This window comes from Pollicipes pollicipes, unplaced genomic scaffold (assembly GCF_011947565.3).
Source record: "Pollicipes pollicipes isolate AB1234 unplaced genomic scaffold, Ppol_2.1 Scaffold_2243;HRSCAF=2626_pilon_pilon_pilon, whole genome shotgun sequence".
NCBI lineage: Eukaryota > Metazoa > Arthropoda > Thecostraca > Pollicipedomorpha > Pollicipedidae > Pollicipes > Pollicipes pollicipes.
The window spans coordinates 149440-171029 of NW_023596077.1; the positions used below are offsets into that span (position 1 = coordinate 149440).

The 21590-nt window shown below is 54.1% G+C and overlaps 1 protein-coding gene across 2 annotated transcripts in view; it reads right to left on the reverse strand.

Annotated features, from left to right (window-relative positions):
• The window catches only part of LOC119096876 (5-phosphohydroxy-L-lysine phospho-lyase), a 49893-nt gene extending 28618 nt beyond the window's left edge, over positions 1-21275 (reverse strand). The window contains exons 1-5 of one of the 2 annotated variants that reach the window (XM_037219872.1): positions 20740-21275; positions 10801-10920; positions 9004-9107; positions 2101-2266; positions 1134-1276 (exon numbers count right to left, since the gene is read on the reverse strand). In XM_037219872.1, coding sequence (XP_037075767.1) covers positions 1134-1276; positions 2101-2266; positions 9004-9107; positions 10801-10920; positions 20740-20825 — 619 coding nt within the window. In that variant the 5' untranslated portion in view covers positions 20826-21275. Of the gene's footprint in view, positions 1-1133; positions 1277-2100; positions 2267-8988; positions 9108-10800; positions 10921-20739 lie in introns of both variants that reach the window. The other variant, XM_037219864.1, reaches the window with a different exon arrangement.
• Positions 21276-21590: the final 315 nt, after the last annotated feature.

A 21590-nucleotide genomic window follows, 5' to 3' on the forward strand; every position in this document is an offset into this window, starting at 1 on the left:
CATTCCGACTGCGGCCATTGTGCAAACGCGTATCGGTTTGCAGTGAGTATAGAAGTTCTGAGAAGAGGCGTAAGTACCACGGATGAAATCATTGTTTCGACTGTCGTCCTCGTCTGGTGTGTTAGTTTGTGTAAAGTAAAACACCAGACGAGGGCAATAGTCCAAACAATCATCCCATCTGGCACGCATTTGCTAACATCGACTTTGAAGTGCGCGCCGCGCTGGGCCAGAATAATCCCGAACGTCTATTTTTCGTAGTATTTGGCACTGCGAACACGAGCCATTATCGCAGATTCAGAGAAGAATATGCAGATATCGCAGAAGTTGAAACCAAGTTATATTTTAATGGTACTGTAAAACTTTTATTAAAACAATAATATTTTCAATCAACGCAAATCATGGTATCATACTAGAACCGTGACAGCAAGCTGCGAAATTCATAAAATGATGGAAGCTTCCCTAACGAATGGCAATCAAACATATATTGATTTAACTAGCATATGCTTGTGTATATCAAAAAATAATTACAAAATTCTAAGAATGCTTTGCATGTTAAAGCATGCGACAAGTCACGTGACAGGTCATTCAGTTTTTATTCATTACCAGCGGCAGCCAATATCTAATTTAGTTAAAAGTTCTTGAAGTGGATAATATATATTCTTCAACGTTCAAGAAGATGCATTATATGTAGTCAACTTAAAACAGTGGAACATTGATGCAGATAGTGTGTTATGAGGACTTGCCAGCGGGACTAATATCGATGACTTGGTCAAAATATCTGCAGGGTGTTTTTTTTTAAAAAAGAACGACATAACTAGACACGCTCCTTTATTCTAACAAACAATATCAATAGAAACGTTCGATCGATAGACCGAGAAACTTAACCGAAAACTATCAAAACCGCAAAATGTTGTTCTCTTTATCGGCCTATACATCAGCGAAAAATTATTGCCGACATTCCTATTCGTGTCTCTTATTTTCGTAGTCGTTTCTGGGGGCAGTCTTTAATAAAATGGGGGAATGATGACATTTTCACCCATGCGTACTTAATCGACTTTTACAGTGAGCATCCGCCACGCACCAAACCTCAAGCAGCCGCCGAGTTCGCTGGAGAGGACGGCCTCGCTACCCACCCTGCTCCTTGCGCTTCAGCTCGCGGGGCGACAGCTCGATGGTGGTGCTGAGGCAGCCGTGGAAGCAGTTGTCGACAACGACCACGTCCTGGCGGCTGGTGGCGCCGCGGGCCAGCTGCAGCGAAAGGTCGATTGCCTCCGATCTGTCCGGGACACAGAGCATGTCACCGAGCGGTGCAAGGCGGCAGTGCGTTTCTTTGAAAGGCACGTGCTCGTTAGGTGTTTCTTTGGAAGGTATGTAGCCATTATCGTTATGAAATTCTTCCGTGGATCGCCGGCCGTTTCGACGCTCAGTGGCCGTGGCCGTCTGTCGGGGATCCAACATGGGGCTACACGAGGGGGTCCGAAGTTCTCTCAACAGAACATGGGGCTACACGTGGGGTCCGAAGTCCTCTCAACAGAACATGGGGCTACGCGTGGGGGTCCGAAGTTCTCTCAACAGAACATGGGGCTACACGTGGGGTCCGAAGTCCTCTCAACAGAACTATTTAGCCAGAGGCGAAAACCCTGCAGCTGGGCTGTGTTGATGGAATTTTTAATTACAAGTAACATAACATTCGGCGAAAGGTTGCCATTAGGAAGAGGGGGAGGGGGGGGGGGGGAATGCCGGGGAAGAACTAACTTATAAAGAGTACAGTGGCTGGAACGCGTAGCCATTTTCCGCTATTGTTTATCCAAACCCGAGTTCAAGGGGACAGCGGTTAAAACTTGAAAGAGAAGCGGGGCAGTGTTTGCCGAGAGCGGCGCTTGGGCGAAGAGGACTCAAACCATACGGAATTAGGTACAGGGATGTCTTAAATCTAATCTTGGGGATGAATAGGCTGGTGCATAAAACTTGAGCATGGGTGGGGGCAGCAGCTGTTACAACCGGGCTTCAGGCAGCAACGAAGAAGGTACGAGAGTGTGGGAGAGCGCGGGAGTGTAACCAGCTGCATTCCTCTCGCCCTCACGCTGTCAGTGCTCTCACCCGGTAGACGTGAAGAGGGCCGTGTCAAAGCCTGCCGGGCATGTGGCCAGCAGCCGGCCCGGGTACTCGGCCAGGTCAGAGGTCAGCGAGAGGTCACGGAAGGCCGTGAACAGCGAGCCGACGTGACTACGGGAAGCAGCCACCAGCGCCGGGTGACAGTGGCCCACTGTGGGATGGCGGGGGCGGGGTCAGAGATCAGGCGCCGAAGAACGATCGACAGAGACTCACCGCAAGGGGGGGGGGGGGGGGGGCGTGCTCGTTTAACACGTGGAGCCCGAAAGGCTCGCGGACGACACACAATGGAGACAGGAACAGAGACACGGAAGTACGCATGGAACATGAAAACATTTCTTTGTGGAGAGATCACCCCGAAGATCACGTCGGGCACTTATAAAAGGCTGGCTAGTTAAGAAGTCCGTTTGATAGCATACAAAACGCACGTATTAAGCCAAAAATAGCAAGCCAACACACCCCAAAACCCATGTCATCACACTTAACGGACTGGTAAGACTGTCGAGCTCGTTTTGAGGTGGGCATGCTGGTGATTACGTAAGGCAGTTTTTTTAGCTTTTCGGCTTTAGTGGGCCAGAATTCTAGTCACCTTGGAGCTTGGCGCTTTTCTCCACCAGTTAAAGCGGAAAATTTAGGTGTAAAAGTTAGCACACTGGAACGGCATTCCACAGATCCGGGTTCCAGTCCTGATAGGTGGACCCCAATTTTTCAGCACTGTCTGCCTGATTATATCGCCAAGCTGCAGAGCGGCTAGAGAATTCTAACCCAACAGAGCTGGACTAGCTGAAAAACAGCTTAACACAATGTTTAAAAAAAACGTTATAAATGTCGAGTATTGTCGTTTGGAATAAAACATTAATAATGGTGTCACTGTCTTGAGGAGGTTGGCTAAACAAACCACGTGCTCATAAAACAAGAAGCCTCGCCAGGCTCGGTTTTTACACGTGGGAGTAATAGACGCGAGGTCTTGCGATCATTACGAAATCAAAGGCGTCGGTCTGAAGCTATGGCCAAGGAAGCGTGAAGTTAGTCTGAAGTTATGGCTAAGTCAGCGTGAAGTTAGTCTGAAGTCTGGCGAATTGAAGTCATCGGTGAGTTGAGTTTTGCGCATCAAGCTGAGGTGATGAAGTTCGTAAAGCTGGCTTGCCGTGGAGCAACGCAGGCCATCTCGCACGCGCGCTTGATATCACGCGCATGCAAAGTTGAGCGTTTTTAACGCCTTACGCATTTCTCTGCGAGCCACCATTGTAGCCAGCCAGCCGCTGACGGACCGGTGAGATGACCAGACCGCTAACGAGCATTACGTTGACGCCGACGGACCGGTGAGATGACCAGACCGCTAACGAACATTACGCTGACACTGACGGAACAGTGAGATGACCAGGCCGCTAACAAGGACTGATAACGCAGGACGGGGGGGGGGGGAGAGGAGGGGGGGGGGGGGAGTAATGACGCACGCGGGTCGGCCCGACAAGAATTCCATTGACTTTTGTTTCACAGGATACAGCGACCTTCTGTTGGAGGCGATGGCGGAGGGGAAAGTCCCAGCCCATCACGCACGAGCGTACGCTGTTTTGCTCTAATATGAGATCGGGGCAGGCAGGATTGTGGGCGTGGTATTGGATAGGGCGGATGGGGTGTCGTCGGACAGGAACGCAGCTCGAAACAGTGCTGCGATCAGAAACTCGAAAGGTGTTTGATTTTTTTGGATACGCTCGAACGATTCGGAGACGCAATCCCATGTCGTTGATTATCAAAATGGTGGTAGCTTACTCGAAATGACACATCACAAGCATGCGATGTTCAGGCAGAAAAAAAAAACGACACGTGGCACAGATATCGGAGTCAAACAGGCCAGAATGATGTGGTGTGAGTTCGCGTGGCATAAGACTTTGAAGCACACAGCTGCACTTCCTGCGCGTGATACACAGGTGCTGACTCCGTTAAAATCCACATTCCGAATTGATTTCACAGATGCATTAGACACGGACGCGCACACGTCAATGAAAAAGCAACAGCAAGGAAGCTTGACCCTTGCTTTGAAAAACAATTTCTTCGAACTCTGGCTGTCACTCAAGCCTGAACAAATACGAGTCAGACAAGGATTTATAATTATGCAAATCTAGGACTCGGATTCAGATTCACGAGCTATAACGACGAACGACTAGAACTCGTTATCTTATCCCCACAAAAAACAACGAACTCGGGGATGAAACTCGAGACATAAGGACTCCGAAGCATACTCAGAACTGCGACAGGTACTCAAAATTGTGCCACATATTCCGGTGTTTGAGATCCACGCATAATACGGCGCGTTTTTCATTATCAAAATGTCCTGATATAGTGATTACGTCCATTTTCCGTTATCAAAGAAACTCATGTCTGCACTGCTCGCCATTTAAACAGTTGCAGTATGCAACTGCACATCTGATGCAAAGCACATTTTAACAACTTTTAAGACCAGATTGATCTATGTAATTTATTCCCAGTGTTAGTGCAGCAGCACCGGTGCTGGAGCGCGACACATAGTGCCAGCGGGCCTTGCGGGTGATTTATGCAACCCACAGCCGACGGACGCGAACATTACCGGGCAGCTGAAGCACCAGGACACAACTCTGGACGGCATATCCACATCACAAACATTCACCCGCACTGAACAATGTCAAGTTTGTTTGAAATACGAGCATCGGGATAGAGTGGCTCCCAACATGTGGTCACATCGTGCGCATGCAAGGATCAGTGGGCGCGCCGAAACGGTCTGAAGTGCTCGACCCGCCCCTCTGCAGCTCGGCGCGTGTTACGTAACCCGAGTCTGCTCAGTCGCATCTTACGTCACAAAGGCCTCGAGCCCGTGCTACCATAAACCAGCAGCCTTGATCCATTCGTTGAGCACAAGCTCTCAGTAGCCCCCTCCCCCCCCCCCCCCCCCCATCGCCAAAGCTGCGTGCTCAGCCGGTACACGCCCGCCAGCTTGGAGGACTCACTCCCCGTCTAGATTATGACTTACGACCGATACCGCTGGAAAGACCACACGTAAGGCTGTCGTAAACCCAGAACATTGTGTCTGGTAGGTCACATGCTTGCATACAACCGCGATCGGCTGGGACGTATCTCCCTCCCGCTGCGGCATCCCCCGCCAGGAACATACGTCATCAGTTCGAAAGCACCGGCGGTCGGTACCAGGTCAGTACCGGTGGTACGTGGCGGTGCCGAGGCCGGCAGTACCTCAGACTTCACCGGTACGTAACCAGCAAATGCTGGCCGGTACTGAACGCATTCGAGGCTGGTGCCAGCGTTGGTGCCAAGGCGGTCACACTGGCTATTCGTCGGAGCCTCCGCACCTGTCTGCCGGCCAACTGGACGAGCCGGTACGGCGCCAGCATCAAAGCTTTTACATCTGGCATCGCTTCTGGGGATGTCCGCAGCCTGTGACACCAATGGCGACCCCAAGACTCGTCTCACTTCTATATCCCGGCGTTCCGTAGTGCTGCAGACCCCCCAACGCATTATCTCTAAATCCTGAACCTGATCCGTTCGATTCAAATGCCGTGTTTTTCCGTTCGTATATATATATATATATATATATATATATATATATATATATATATATATACATATATAATCTAATTATTTCAAGCCGTGGTGCCGGGTAGATTGGAATTCAACACTACCTGTGAATTAGTGAAGCCCTTCGAAAGTCGCATGACAGCCGAGTATGGCGCCTGGCCAATCAGATAACGAATCGCTTTGTTGACCTTCCACGCCCACTGATTTGCTCCTAATGTGTGATGGCTGAAACCCGTTTTGTTTGGGCTCAGTGGAATGCTTACTTTATTTTCTGTTTCTTAAACGCCTTTGGTTTGCACATGGCCTAAAGGCCATAATGCATCACCACCAAAACAGCATATGGTGGTATCACTTCTGAGTAGGCGCAACAAAAGACGCGAGTTCCCTGTTGCCATGGTAACTCGCAACGGCGAAGCAATCACCGAACCCTGTCAGCGACGGTAAATCCCGAATATCACAGCAATGCCATATCTAATGAGCTACGGTGGAGACTTTTCCTGCTGCCGTATGAAAATGTACCACACTATGTGTGTCGATGTCTCAAGATAATTGGTGGGTGCGGCGGGGGGGGGGGGGGTCAAGCCTTGGAAGTATTTTATGGGACAAGTACCAAAAGCTTCTCGGACAAAGTTGGATATAGTCCACTTGTATTCTGGTTTCTGGATATCCGTGATATACATATACACACACATGTATATATATATATATATATATATATATATATATATATATATATATATATGCCGCAGCAATCACATGGCTCTTTGTACCAGCTCCGTATAAGCCCACGTGTTTTGCGAACCTGATGGGGTGCGGTTGCACCTCTTCCTCTCTCTTGCATAATGAAACGTGAAATTTGCGCACAATTTAAGATTCCGTTCATCTGTAAGTGTTTAGTGCATATAAGCATGCATTCAAAATAAGAATGTCCACAACATAGCCGGCATTGCTTCTCGTTTACATAAAGCTTTTCGACATGCCAAAAGTGCAGTCGATGAAACATGTGCATTTCAGTTTACGTAAAACAAAACATAAGCACCGATCCACACATTTCCAGTCCTCCACGCATTTCAGAAAAGGGCTTGTAACCTTTTTCCAAAGCGCATAGGCACATGCCCTCCACTTGATCTTTACCCTTCCCCGCTCACTTGAGCAAACACGCAGCGCGAGCCAGCTGTACTGTAAGCCACCATTCCAAGCTGTTGTGCCGCTGAAGGAAAAGCGACCCTAACCTGCCTTAATACGAATGTATGGTAGTTGCCACGGCCATGTCAGTGTCACGCGCAACGCAGGTTGATTGTAAAAGAGCTGCTAGTTGAATGGCTCCCCACGGACCATGTTCGTATGGGAAGATTCAACCGTTGTTCAGAACCGAGTAGTGAAACAATTACGTAAGGTAGCTTTGGGGACGCGAGCGCTCGTACCTTAGAACAAAAACCCCGATATTCTCCGCTGCAGCCTGCGTAGGCGGCGCGGCTTCGGCCCCTGCTGATTGGCGGTGGCCGGTGAGCGGACGAAAACGGCAGCGTTTCGGAAGTAAATACCTTTGAACGCTTCAACAAGACCATTCGGGCGCATAAGAGGTAGTCCGGGAGCAGTTTCCACCTGCGCAATTTATGCATTATATATACATACACACATTTTGTATATATATATATATATATATATATATATATATATATATATATATATATATATGAATTTATATGTAGAAATAGGACCGGATCAGCGCTCACAGGACTCCGAACCGGTGCCGAAAGTTGGAGGTGGAACTAGACAAGCAAATACAAAATATATCCCTTCTTGTTGCTGGCGCTCTTTTTCTGCTCAAAGGACATCTTCACAATTCTGGATGAAATATTTACACCCGTCTAATTTTTGAAAGGTATGAATTCATTTTGAAAGACTTTCGGGGGCATTCCTTCAGGACGGCTGTTCTCGCGCGTCAGGCGTGCGCCGCCCGGTGTTGGCCGCCAACGCCGCTCGGTTTGACGGAAACGGGGTTTGATGGAAACGGCAAACTCGGCCATCGGTGTTCCTGCTTCTATGACTGCGAGCACGCAGGCTGAAACGGCTGGTGCAGGCTGAGCACGCAGGAAGCGCAGCTGCCACATGTGCAGTAACCACGTCCATGACGTCACGTGACAAGGCTTCCACTGCTACATTCCATTTAACTATTGCGTAGACACCATAGACCGTCAGGCCTAGAAAGCGACAGAATATCCATAAACATGCTATTAAAAGCTCCTTGGTTGCGTGCACGTGACTAAACTGTTACTGCAAGGACTGCAAAAGCTAGCCCACAGCTCAAGTCGTGAATTAAACTGATGACGATTAAGACACCTTTAGGGCAGTGTGGCAAGGTTGAACGGTCCGACGTAGGCACCTTCAAATGCTCTCACCAGTGATTTGCACTTCAGTTTGCACTGCTGATAATACTAAGAGCACGCGCTACAAATACTTACGGGCGAGCCCTAACAGGGGTCAAGAGACTATCAGGATGATAGGAATTTCGGCAGGCATAATCGAGTGTTTTTTCAACGGTTTAGATTACAAGAACGTGAAGAGGGTCGACAAGAGCTAAGAAACGGAAAGCATGAGTTTAACCCCCATATTCACGTCGCACGATAACTTTTCTATGCTGTTCGTAATGCTGTTTACTTTTTCACGTGGCACGATAACTGCAGACACGTACTAAGAGCACGCGCTTTATTGCACGAGCAACTCACTTTATTGCACATACGTTTAAAAGCCTACCGCATGGTTTATTGGCCGTGAAAACGATCGGCCGACGCGTTTTCGCATGTCCACGTTTTCATTCGCTTGGGACAAGAGCCCTTTCGGCCAGTAAACCCTTGTCTTGGGCCTGTGGGATGAAAAAAGGAGAGCAGTGCGGCGAGGTCGCATGCATCTGGGAGTTTTCCGTAATCCGGACCTACCCGCACCGGGCCCCTCTTTGTTGCATGTGTGGCACTTTGGCAGAGTTTCGGCCAGGAGCCAGTTAAGCCCGCTCATGGCTGGGGCATGCAGATCGCCCCCGATAATCGGAGCGTGGCGGGGATGAAGGGTGAGGGCGCGACTGAGAGAAGAACAGCGGGTGGTCCATGATCCTAAGCGACTGGGCCTCTCACACGAACCAAGATCGCAATAGATCAAAGCTCTTCTGAGCATCCTAACCACAACAAACCAAAATCATCAACAAGCAGCCTAGTTATTTTTGTTCCGCTTGGGATAAGCACGAGGATAAACACGACGGTAAGAACACCGCACATAGGTCTGATGCGGGCCAGTCAGAGATGCTGTGCTCACCGTGCGACACACTACCTGCGCAGTCGATGTACTCGTTTCCCCTGTCGTCGTACAGGTATTGGAACTTGGCACTGGACAGCCGCAGCGGCGCCTTGTCGTAGTGAAGCAAACACGTGCTTCTGTGGGTTACCGAGAGATGGCGCTAGCTCAGTAATGTCCGAAGACAAAAGCTCTGGTGCAGCGGTTTAACGCTTGTTTTTATCACTGGCCGACGGAAGCACTTGTTACGAGCTTTCCGCCGACACGCAGGCATCAAACAGTGCTAGACATCCAGGAGACCAGCGGAGAAGAACCACGTTTTGTCATGCCGACCAATGTTTCCCTGAGGTTTGTGATAAATTTCAAACGCGTTGCGCACGTTTTTCAAATTCCAAACGCGTTACGCAAATTTCGAGCAACATAACGTCATGCTAAAATGTTTAAGCGCTCGTCACCCTTCTTGTTCCTGAAGCATGGGATTTTCGTCATTGAATTAAACAGCCGTGTTTCGGGGGGGGGGGGGGGAGGGACATTCCGAATGCGAACTAGCTCATTGGAAGGTTTTTAGTGCGTTTTGTATTATTATTATTATTATTGTCATTATTCTTGTTAATTTTTTTTTTGTTGTTGCTGTTGTTGTTATTGGCTTAACGTCTTCCTGCGCCATTCTTCCACTAACGGCCGAGATAAACGGAAACTTTAAATTTTTAACGAAACGCTTAACACAGATATCCCGCTCATGAGCCGTACCAGACATAATCACAGATACAGAAAAGTGCGCACAACTTTAATGACCGCCACTGGATGTCGCCAGCAGCGCCCCGACCTTTCGAGGTGGTCAGCGGAGTCGCGCCATTCACCAAAGCCAAAGCCAAAGTTACGACTAGATGCCGGCAAGGCGCAAAAGTGTATCACGGGCGGCAGCAAGATATCTTAGACCGAAGCGACTGCGTAGAGTTGGCGGCGGAGAGATCTCCAGGTACTCCGCGACGCAAAACAGGTGCGGTGATTTCGTCGCAGATTTATGGCCGTCAGCCCGCGACACATCGGGCGTGATAATTCACTCAGAAACCTATCAAGCGGAGTATGAAAGTCGCAGTGGAATACCAAAGAGGGTTCATTAAGACTCATCACGCAAGCCAGGGTTGCTTAGCGCTGGTTGCAGCCAGAAAGTAACCTCTCAGCACAGCAAGCACGCACCCGCCGGCAAGGTAGACCCAATTATGGCTACCTCATCACGCAATTCGTTCCGAAGTTGAGGCACAGTTAGCAGGTTGCCGCGCAGTTCAGTGATTTGTTTGGAAGCAGCAACGTGTCAACCACCAAAGCTGATTCCATCGGTCCCCAGGGCCCGATAAACCCAGACAACTTTCACCGCCGTTGACGAACATGGCTGGCGCACGCAGGGGAGGGGGGAGGAAGTTGACCTCTTACATCTTAGTTAAGGTAACCCTAGGCCAGGCCAGGTGTCAAAACACCGCCGTGAACTATAAATGGTCCTCGGCCACACCCAGTATCAAAACACCACCGTTAACAGTAAATGGCCTTAGGCCAGACCAGATATCAAAACTCCACCGTGAACTATAAATGGGCCTAGGCCAGACCCGGTATCAAAACACCACCGTGAACTATAAGTAGCCTTAAGTCAGACCAGGCATCAAAACACTACCGTTAACTATAAATGGGCCTGGGCCAGACCAGGCACCAAAACACCACCGTTACCTATAAACGTCAGCACGTTCTCGTGGTGGCTGATTCAGCAAAAAGGCCTTCTGGGGCGGGAGTCGAAGGCGGACCTCCCGCTCCAGAAGCCGACGACCTGAGCTCACTCACGGCAGGTTTGAGCGTCGGATGGAGAAGTTCTCTTCGGCCGAGATCTGCTCTTTGGACGATGACGTCACTGGTTCCATCTCGGCCGCTACGGCGCGCATGTAGCTGGCCGACTCCTGCATCCTGCAAAGGCGTATAAAGGCGTATAAAAAGGCGTAAGGCTTACCAAAGGCGTATAAAACATCAGACAACATGTGCTTTTACGACCCCCTCGCAAGGGACCCTAGAGCGAAGACACGACGCACTCCGTTTATCCCACGAGTTGAGAGATCCGACCGCACCTCCCACGGCCGGCGCCCAGCGAACAGCTGCAGACCAGCGCCCAGCGGACAGCTGCAGACCAGCGCCCAGCGGACAGCTGCAGACCAGCGCCTAGCGGACAGCTACAGACCAGCGCCCATCGAACGGCCGCAGACCAGCGCCCAGCGGACCGCTACAGACCAGCGCCCATCGAACAGCTGCAGACAAACGCTCAGCGGGCAGCTACAGACCAGCGCCCAGCGGACAGCTACAGACCAGCGCATATCGAACAGCTGCAGACCAGCGCCCAGCGGACAGCTACAGACTTTTCTGAGGCCGGCACCCAGTGGAGAGCTGCAGACTTCTCCGAGGCCGGAGCGCGCCGGGTACGAGAAGGACTGCAGAAGCCCGACCACCGCGGAGAATCACCCCTGAGGATCCTCGGAATCTGGAAACACTTCGCCGGTATGACATAGCTGAGTCGGCTCGGCTTCTGGGGAGGTCGACCGAGTCGCGGCCACACAATCCGCCCAGTAGCGACAGCGCTCATTGGAACATAGCGCATGCCGGCCTGACCCGAAACCGCCGTAAAGCCGTCGTTTGGGAGATCGTTGGAGGCCGTCGTTCGGGCTTTCCAACGATAGAGACTGATGACAGCGAGAACCGAGCACTGAGCGAGAGGAGAAACATGGGAGTACACCTAGTCCACCGAACCTCCACTGAGCGCCTGAACAGTCCACGTGAACCGTTCATCCGGCCCGTCCACACAACGCGAACTGTTCACCGGTCCTGCCGCCCACCGGTTGGCCTGACCTATTGCCCTGGCGTACCTGCTCACTTATCTGACCTGTTCGCATGCGCTGTCCGCGTGGCCCATCATCACGAGCTACCCACATGCCCTGTCCACCTGACCTGCCCACCTGGCCTGTACACATGCCCTGTCCACCTGACCTGCCCACCCGTGCTTTTAACCGCACCTGTTCACCTAGTCATTCCTCTGGCCTGTCCCCCTGACATATGCGCCTCCGATGCCCAATGTCTAATGTTACAGTGCCCAATGCAGACCAGACTGACCACATGACCTGTTCACCTGACCTGTTTACCTGACCTGTCCACCTGACCTGCCCACCTGACCTGCTCACCTGACCTGTCCACGCGATCTGTCCACGTGACCTGCCCACCTGACCCGTCCGCCTGTACTGCCCCTTGACAGGAACTTAACAGTTCGACAGGCCGCCCGCCCTTTCTTGCGTGTCAACAAAGCGGGCGAGGAGAGGTCGCCAGGACCTGAAGCCGTCTTAGCCAGTTCGCATTCGATGTAGCACCAGTGCCTAGGCTTGTGTTCCGCCTGGTTTATCTGATTGTGGTGCAACACATGCATTACAGGATGCATCATGACAGGAACCGGTCCTCCGTAGCGCCACACAGCAACCAACCCGTATTTGTCGGGGAGTGGCTGTTGGGTCGAGTTCAAAGCAAGCCGCATTGAAGCGTTGTCGTTCGACGCTGCCCACCTTGCCACTGAGTACTGTGAAATGCTTCAGACTGCGTGCTAACTCGCATGCCAAATCAGGGATTTTCTGAGAAGAACGCTGTACTCCGCAGGCGGGATGCTGGTAGCTGTCGTGTCGACCCGCGGTGAATGCTGCAGTCCTCCGCTGCCTGCTGGTCACCCAAACAGCAGGCATCAGCGACCACTGCTTCACAGCGCTGCTACGGTTTGAACTACGGTTTGAAAGGCCATTCTAAATCCCAGAGTCACGCCACAGTCCCAAAGCGGAGGCGCGCTGGCCGCCGCGGCAGCGCTGCCACGGGTCTGGCGCTGGCGCCGCCGTGCTGGCGCTGCCGTGCTGGCGCTGCCGTGCTGGCGCTGCCGTGCTGGTGCCGCCGTACTGGTGCTACCGTACTGGTGTTGCCGTGATGGCGCTGCCGTGCTGGTGCTACCGTGCTGATGCTACCGTGCTGGCGCTGCCGCGCTGGTGCTACCGTGCTGGCGCTACTGTTACACTCAGAGCAGTGGGGGCCAGGGACAGCACGCCTCACGACCATGCGGCCACACGCCGCGCCTGCGTGGGGCTGCGCAGAACGCATGCGTGCGACGTGTGGATGCATGGCATCGGGCGACTCCAGCCATCGGGCCTGTTACGGCTGGTGCCGCAGAGGATGGGAGGCTGATGGGCGCGGAGAAAACGGACACGGCGAGCAGAGGCCTGTGCGACCACACGAACACGTTGGTGCTCGCGTTACATTTCTGCCAATGTTTTCCGGCGTTCCGACGGACACTTCGCTGCTCGTTATCACGGCAAACGCGCGGGTTCTTTGACGGCAGGCTGACCACGAATGCTTTCACCCGCTGCCTGGTTTAGCATCTCACGAATGGATTCCTTCGTAAAGCCACCTCAAGACGGAATGCAAAAAAACGAACGTCAAAACAAGCAGAAGATGTCTGCTGTCCCTAGAGCGACCAACCGCGAGGTGTAATGGAGTGGGGTGAGACGTCGTTCCGCCACTCACTCCCGAGCGCAAAACTTCACAACCGGTCTGCAATAGCTAAAGGTGAGATGTCAAGCAAAGCACACCACCAACTTCGCCCGCCGCTGAGGTGCTCCGTCCCCGCCCCTGGAACAAGTCATGGTGCTCCACCACTGAGCTGCTCCGCCCTCCCCCCCCCCCTCCCCGTCCCTGGGGACAAGTCATGGCCCACCACCGCTGAGCTGCTCCGCCCCATCCTTGGACCAAGTCATGCGCTTTCCACCGCAGACGTCGCGACAAAAATCGCCGCTGAAAAGAGCGGCACGCAGCACGACACGCTCAGCCCCATAGCAGCGGCTCGTAACAGCGTGGCGCTGGCTCGCAACAGCCTGGGGCCGGCTCGCACAGCCTGGGACCGGCTCGTAACAGCCCGCGGCTGGCTCGTAACAGCCTGGGGCCGGCTCGTAACAGCCTGGGGCCGGCTCGCAGCAGCCTGGAGCAGGCTCGTAACAGCCTGCAGCGGCTCGTAACAGCGTGGCGCTGGCTCGCAACAGCCTGGGGCCGGCTCGCACAGCCTGGGACCGGCTCGTAACAGCCCGCGACTGGCTCGTAACAGCCTGGGGCCGGCTCGTAACAGCCTGGGGCCGGCTCGCAGCAGCCTGGAGCAGGCTCGTAACAGCCTGCAGCGGCTCGTAACAGCGTGGCGCTGGCTCGTAACAGCCTGGAGCTGACTCGCAACAACCTGGAACTGACTCGTAACAGCCTGGAGCCGGCCAGTGTACGAACCTCGTCCGACCGGGGAATGCGCCGTCGCAAAGGAACCGCCGTTAGCGAACGTCACGGACAGCTCAGTTTATCGCGACCAGATCGGCACGACATGGGACGGGCGCAGGCGTGCTGCACCTGGTCGATGCGACCCGAGGATCGCTCCAGTGCCGCACAAGCTTATCAGCCCAGTAACCCGCTGCCCCGCTGCAGCGCCCGACTCAGTCCAATGCCTCGATCGGGGAAAACGTGGGCTTCTCCGGGTCGGTTCACTGCTCCCGGATCTGTGCTTTGGATCGGTTCACTGCTCCCGGATCGGTGCTTCGGATCGGTTCACTGCTCCCGGATCAGTGCTTCGGATCGGTTCACTGCTCCCGGATATGTGCTTCGGATCGGTTCACTTCTACCAGATCTGTGCTTCGGATCGGTTCACTGCTCCCGGATCTGTGCTTCGGATCGGTTCACTGCTCCCGGATCTGTGCCTCGGATAGGTTCACTGCTCCCGGATCGGCGCCATGCTCCGTGTGCCGGGTAACCCCGGATTGGTTACGCACCGCTGGTGGCTGCCGCGGGGCGTGCCGGCGAACGGCATTGTGCCGCGGTTGCGTAACAGCGCGACGTTACTCAACGAACAAATGCTCGCCGTTTGCACGTGCGCGCCGTGACGTCATGGCACGCGGCGGTGACGTCAGAGGGGCGAGTGGCCGCTCCGGTCGGCGCCCGCTGGAGGCCGACGTGCTCGGGGACGGAGGGAACCGCGCGTGGGCGAAACATGCGGTCGAGCGGAGGTGGCTGCGGGAAAGAGCCGGCGGCCGGACAACGGGGCTGGACGGCGGTCCCGATCTGGCGGTCTGCAGCCGGGGTCTTCAGCCGGAGGGGGCTGCATGTGACGCGGCCTAAGCCAGGGGGCAGCCCGAGGTCTGCGAGGACTGCAGCGTTCCACGGCGACTTCCAGCTGGGGCAGCGAACCCAGCGTCGGCAGATGATTTATACGGGGTGCAGACGGTCGGAAGGCCGCTCTGTAACTCAGTCTCACCTAGCCCCCGATGTCTAGACGAGGATCACACACGTAGCCGCAAGCCGTCTAAATCGATCCTGAACCTGAAAAAGAACCTGAATGTGCATCTGAACCTTAGCCAAGAACCGTCTGAAGTCGGTGAGGCTGGGCCACACTGCCTCACGTGTTGGAGAAGAGTTCACCGAGAGCCGAGTGGCCGTGAACCGAGCCTTCACCGGCGGAGCCCGGACGTCACGCGCTGGAGGCGAACGGACCGGCCCAAGCCGGTGGCGACTAGCTGCCCGCCCAGCCTCCCCTCAGTCAGCTGAGGTGACAGCCCGCCGGCCACAGCTCGGTCACGCGCCTGCCCGCCGACCGCAGCTCGGCCACGCGCCAGCCCGCCGGCCGCAGCTCTGTCACGCGCCAGCCCGCCAGCCGCAGCTCTGTCACGCGCCAGCCCGCCGACCGCAGCTCGGCCACGCGCCAGCCCGCCGACCGCAGCTCGGCCACGCGCCAGCCCGCCGACCGCAGCTCGGTCACGCGCCAGCCCGCTGACCGCAGCTCGGTCACGCGCCAGCCCGCCGGCCACAGCTCTGTCACGCGCCAGCCCACCGGCCCGCCGGCCGCAGCTCGGTCACCCGCCGCCGTCGACTGCCGGCTGGCTGTTCGTCGAGCTGTTCGGTCTCACGAACGATAGGGGACTGCAAATTGTGGTCGCAGATAAGCCTTTCCGTGGCCGTGCCAGACTCAGCTGTCCTCGTCAACAATGCGGGATTGCACGGAAAGGCCGCATGTTCGGGAATATTGTCGCAATCTTGCGGGGACATATGGGCAACTCAACGTGTTGTTGCATCACATTGCTGCATGGGCACGCTACGTTCTAGGAAAAGTATGCGGTGTACGTCACGACCTGAAGAGGAGGCTGTTTAATACTTGTGACGGAAGGGCGGCATAGAATGACATTCGGAGCGCTTCTTAACAAATTTTTTATGCTGTGGAAAAGAACATGTTGCGACATTTCAGAAAAAAACATCTATAAGCGGAGAAAATCCACCGGATAAGTCCTGTTTTTTTTTTTGCTTAATTCGGCATTGATTCTTCACCCGTTTCACACGTCCGCTGTTTCCGTCCAGCGATAGCTTTGTGAGCATTAGAATGCCGTCACCCTGCTTGAGCTTTGGTGTCGGACATTTGATGACTGTACAAATGGTACGGGCCCTTGCGATAGCAGTTAGTGCCGCATAGTGGCCATCCACGGATCTCACACTGTGATTCGTGGCATTTTCTTGTTCCGACTTTCGATAACAATCTCGCTGCAGCATTAGCTTAGCAATGGCGTTCTCGCGCCTGGCCTGTTTTGGCATGGTGTCGCCCCCCCCCCCCTCAAGTCCTCAAGCGATGTTCTCACCCGGTGGTCTGACTCCCCCAACTCCTCAAAAGATATAGATCACCACCGGTCAAAAAGCCAAAATGTCAAAAATGTTGTCACGATAGCATGCTACTTCATCATGCAGGATAACTGGCCGCGCCGCACGAGATAAAGTTACTAGTATACATGTATGGGTGTATGTAACTCTCTTGTTACCAGCCATCCACACAAATGGATTTTCGTGCCACTGTATCATACATATGACAAACACGCCGATATTATAAACACAACAAATACAACAAGGCTAATGCCGTGGGCCCTACGGGCTCCAGCAGGTTGAAATATCAGGTCGGAAGCCGTCAGTGACGCATGAGGTGTATGTGAAAGCGTATTCCACGATCGCATCGCCCCGTCTCTGCGCTCGAGCCTGGACCCTGGCCGATGCAGTACACCAGCAGTCACGCTTCGCACCAGATAGCATCTGGCCGCGAGTCACGCTTCGCACGGGACAACGCCTGGTCCCGAGTCATACTTCGCACGGGACAAACGCCTGGCCGCGAGTCACGCTTGACACGGGACAACACCTGGTCACGAGTCATGCTTCACACGGGACAACACCTGGTTACGAGTCATGCTTCACACGGGACAACACCTGGTCACGAGTCATGCTTCACACGGGACAACACCTGGCCACGAGTCACGCTTCGCACGGGACAACACCTGGTCACGAGTCATGCTTCGCACGGGAAAACACCTGGTCACGAGTCACGCTTGACACGGGACAACACCTGGCCGCGAGTCCTAAACATGGCTCATGCAAGGACGGGGGCAGTCTCAGTGCACAACGATGGTGATCTTTCACAGGTCTAGTAAGCTCCGGCATTGCTGGTTGAAATGCTGGTCACCAACGGCTGCTGGTGCTGGTGATGACGCGGCCAGCCAAGTTCGGCAACTTTAGAAGCGGCTGAGCGGCTGCTGTGACGTGCCAGTCGATCCAGGCCAGCAGTCCGGTGAGAGAAGGACATTTGCAAGCCAATGGGTGAGGTGGAGCGACTCGGGGTGCAGCGGTAACAGCACTATCTGAGCGGGGCCGGTGGTCGCAGAAGACTTCATCACCACCTAGCCTAAAGTCTTGCCCACGCCAACACCTCATCGGTGATCTCACCCGGCAGTTTGATATACGAAGATGGGTGTGCTTTTCGGCCACAAAAACCGATCTTGAATGGAATTTAGCCAGAAGTGCCGAGTGCCGATGTTGTCATTGACACCAGCTTTCGTACCGATGATGACGGTCATTCTTGTAAGCTACCTCCGTCTCTATTTGGCCAAATGCATCACCTTTCGTCATGATATTGTCCAACTTTGGTGGATTTTGGCATGAGCTCGTTCAACGCCTGTGTAATATGCAAATCAAACAGCGATGCATCATCCAATATATCACCAACCTCCAGCACATTAGGATGTTGGTGAACTTTGTCCAGCACTTATCTAGCAGCCCAATACGTCATTTTTCTACCTCACTTTATTCAGCGCCCATTTCTCTGGGGTTGGGCACCTGACTCCCGTCTCTCGACCCATGTTCAGCGCCGATTTCTCAGGAGGGTGAGCACCTGACTCCCGTCTCTCGGCTCATGTTCAGCGCCGATTCCTCAGTGGGGTGAGCACCTGACTCCCGTCTCTCGGCTCATGTTCAGCACCGATTTCTCAGGAGGGTGAGCACCTGACTCCCGTCTCTCGGCTCATGTTCAGCACCGATTTCTCAGGAGGGTGAGCACCTGACTCCCGTCTCTCGGCTCATGTTTAGAGCCGATTTCTCGGTGGGGTGAGCACCTGACTCCCGTCTCTCGGCTCATGTTCAGCGCCGATTTCTCAGGAGGGTGAGCACCTGACTCCCGTCTCTCGGCTCATGTTTAGAGCCGATTTCTCGGTGGGGTGAGCACCTGACTCCCGTCTCTCGGCCCATGTTCAGCACCGATTTCTCAGGAGGGTGAGCACCTGACTCCCGTCTCTCGGCTCATGTTCAGAGCCGATTTCTCAGTGGGGTGAGCACCTGACTCCCGTCTCTCGGCCCATGTTCAGCGCCGATTCCTCAGTGGGGTGAGCACCTGACTCCCGCCTCTCGGCTCATGTTCGGCGTGCAGATGTATCAGTACGATGGCTGGAGGTGGTGGGACGTCCCTTGTTAAGCTAATCTCTCTGAGAAGCACAACTTGCATCTGTGCATGAACTCCATGGGAAACCACCACGAAATTCCGGACTGTCATCATGCATTCGCCGATCTGACTCAGCACATCGTCCTAACCTCACCTGGCCGCAACTGCACCACGTCACGTCCAGAGGTCACTCGGTTCACTGGGCTTTGAAATATGTACACGTCAAGATTTCATATTTATCCAGCATAATTTAGATTTTTCTATTCATTTTTACTCCTTCCTAAATATCATCATGCTTAGTTCACAACATGTCAGCATCATGGTTCAAGATGTTTCAAAACCCCTGCAAAGGAATGCAAAGTGTGTGAAGAAGTTTCAGTTATTTACGCGCTGTAATGTTCCTCAAACCCATCGAATATTTTGCATCAATAAAATAATGCCTAAAAATCTTGGATTATGAATATTCCGGTACAAGTCCTGATACATACAATATCTTCACACAAAAAGAAAAAAATTCAAAAATCTTCGGGGAGAGAGAGAGAGAGAGAGAGAGAGAGAGAGAGAGAGAGAGAGAGAGAGAGAGAGAGAGAGAGAGAGAGAGAGAGAGAGAGAGAGAGAGAGAGAGAGAGAGAGAGAGAGAGAGAGAGAGAGAGATATATATATATACATATATATATATATATATATATATATATATATATATATATATATATATATATATATATATATATATACAAACACAAAACAACAAGCGAGCACATACCAGATTAAGACAATGACGTCTATGATGACCGGACGTCACCACTTGAGATTAACGACAATAGCGTTTTCTAAAGTGATGTCACTCCCATGGTGGCGGACGCAAGGATCACGCTGCGTGGCGACCGCACGGCAACAGTCCAACAGTACAGGGGTCAGTTCAGAGGCGGTGTGACGTCAGAGGCGCCGAGTGACGGCTCCTCCCCGACGCGCAGCCCGACAGACACGGCTCCTCCGAGACGTCGAACCCGACAGACACGGCTCCTCCGATGCGTCCAGCCCGGCATACACGGCTCCTCCCAGGCGTCCAGCCCGACAGACACGGCTCCTCCAAGACGTCCAACCCGACAGACACGGCTCCTCCGAGCTGTCCAGCCCGGCAAACACGACTCCTCCGAGGCGTCCAACCCGGCATACACGGCTCCTCCCAGGCGTCCAGCCCGACAGACACGACTCCTCCGAGGCGTCCAGCCCGACAGACACGGCTCCTCCGAGACGTCCAGCCCGGCAAACATGGTTCCTCCGAGGCCGCACCTGCTGTGCCGTACCGCTGACGGCTCAGACAGGGAGCGTGACCTGGCCAGTGTGTGCCACTGACCTGGCCAGTGTGCGCTACTGACCTGGCCACTGTGCGCCACTGACCTGGCCACTGTGCGCCGCTGACCTGGTCACTGTGAGCCGCTGACCTGGCCAGTGTGCGCCACTGCCTTGGCCAGTGTGCTCCACTGACCTAACCATTATGCATCAACGGTCGTCCACTGTGTCCTACTGGCCTGGCCACTGTGTGCCAGGGAGCGTGGCCTCTGAGCGAGGCACTTCGCTAACCAGTAATGCTCAGACATGACCCCAGACTGAATCCGCGTCCCAATGCATTGCCATCGATCAACACCTGCACTGTAGCGATCGGCGCCGATGCGTGGAGATTGCGGAGGGCGTCCTCACATTGCTTCCCAGGCCCGTCGCCTCCGCCGCCCCCGCCGCCGCCTCTCCGGACCTGGCTGGCACCCGGCGCGCGAGCCTCACGTCTGTATGAGACGGGGATCCCCCATCACAGCACACCCTCACCGCAAGCCTGGCCGGCTGTAGCGGGGATCCCCCCTGGGCTCCACGGCCGGGATCAGCTGGGCAGCGACAGCACACTAGCGTCCCGCCGGCGGTCGCGCCAATCTCGCGGGCGTGGTCCGCACCTGGTCGACGGGGCACCGATCGTGACTGCTCGGCGGGCGCGGCCTCGCTCCCGATGGCAGAAGCCGTCCGTGGTTCGTGGAATCATGTCTCTTGTCCGTTGAGCGACATATGCTCGCCCCGTGCAGAGTGCCGGGAAGGATTATCTGGGCGGCATGAGACCGGTCGATTTTATCATAGCAGTGTTAGGAATGGCAAACCTATGCGGTGAGTGATGGTATCGGACTAGCAGGGACGTCAGCGTCGGGCAGAAAAGCTCTTGCGGTGAGCAGTAACATAGTTTTTGAAGCCATGAGTTCGCTGCTTTAAGTGTTGGAAACGGACCGTACTATTCGACCGTTGTAGCATGATATACGGGTGAATGCAAGACAGATCCGCGACAAAGCCATGCGAAGCCACCACCATTGGCGGGTATGGCAAAAAGGTTATTCACTTTAGCTTCACGACGCCTTGAATCATCTACTGTAAGAGTTTGCCGCGCTGCATTACGCTAAGCCAAAGCCAGGTCACAGCACACCTCCCAACGAAGCCTCTCTCAGGGCACAGAGACAACAGTCCTCAACACCACACCTGGTTCACCACAGGTGTTCCGCTGCGCGGGTGTCGGCACATTGAGCCCTCGCGGCTGGGAGTGAGCTTCTGGGGCTCAAAGTTTAGCTCTCCGACCCAAAGTCGGCACCACTCATGTGGACCCTACGAACGCGCCACGGCGTGAGGTTCGGCTCTGCAGACTCTATCAGACGCTGCATGGGATCACGGGCGGATCCAGGAGGGAGAGCAGGGGGGACCAAGGCAACGGGGCGGAGTCGGGACCTCAGGGCGGCGAAAAGAACAGGTTTTTTCCGTCTAAGGC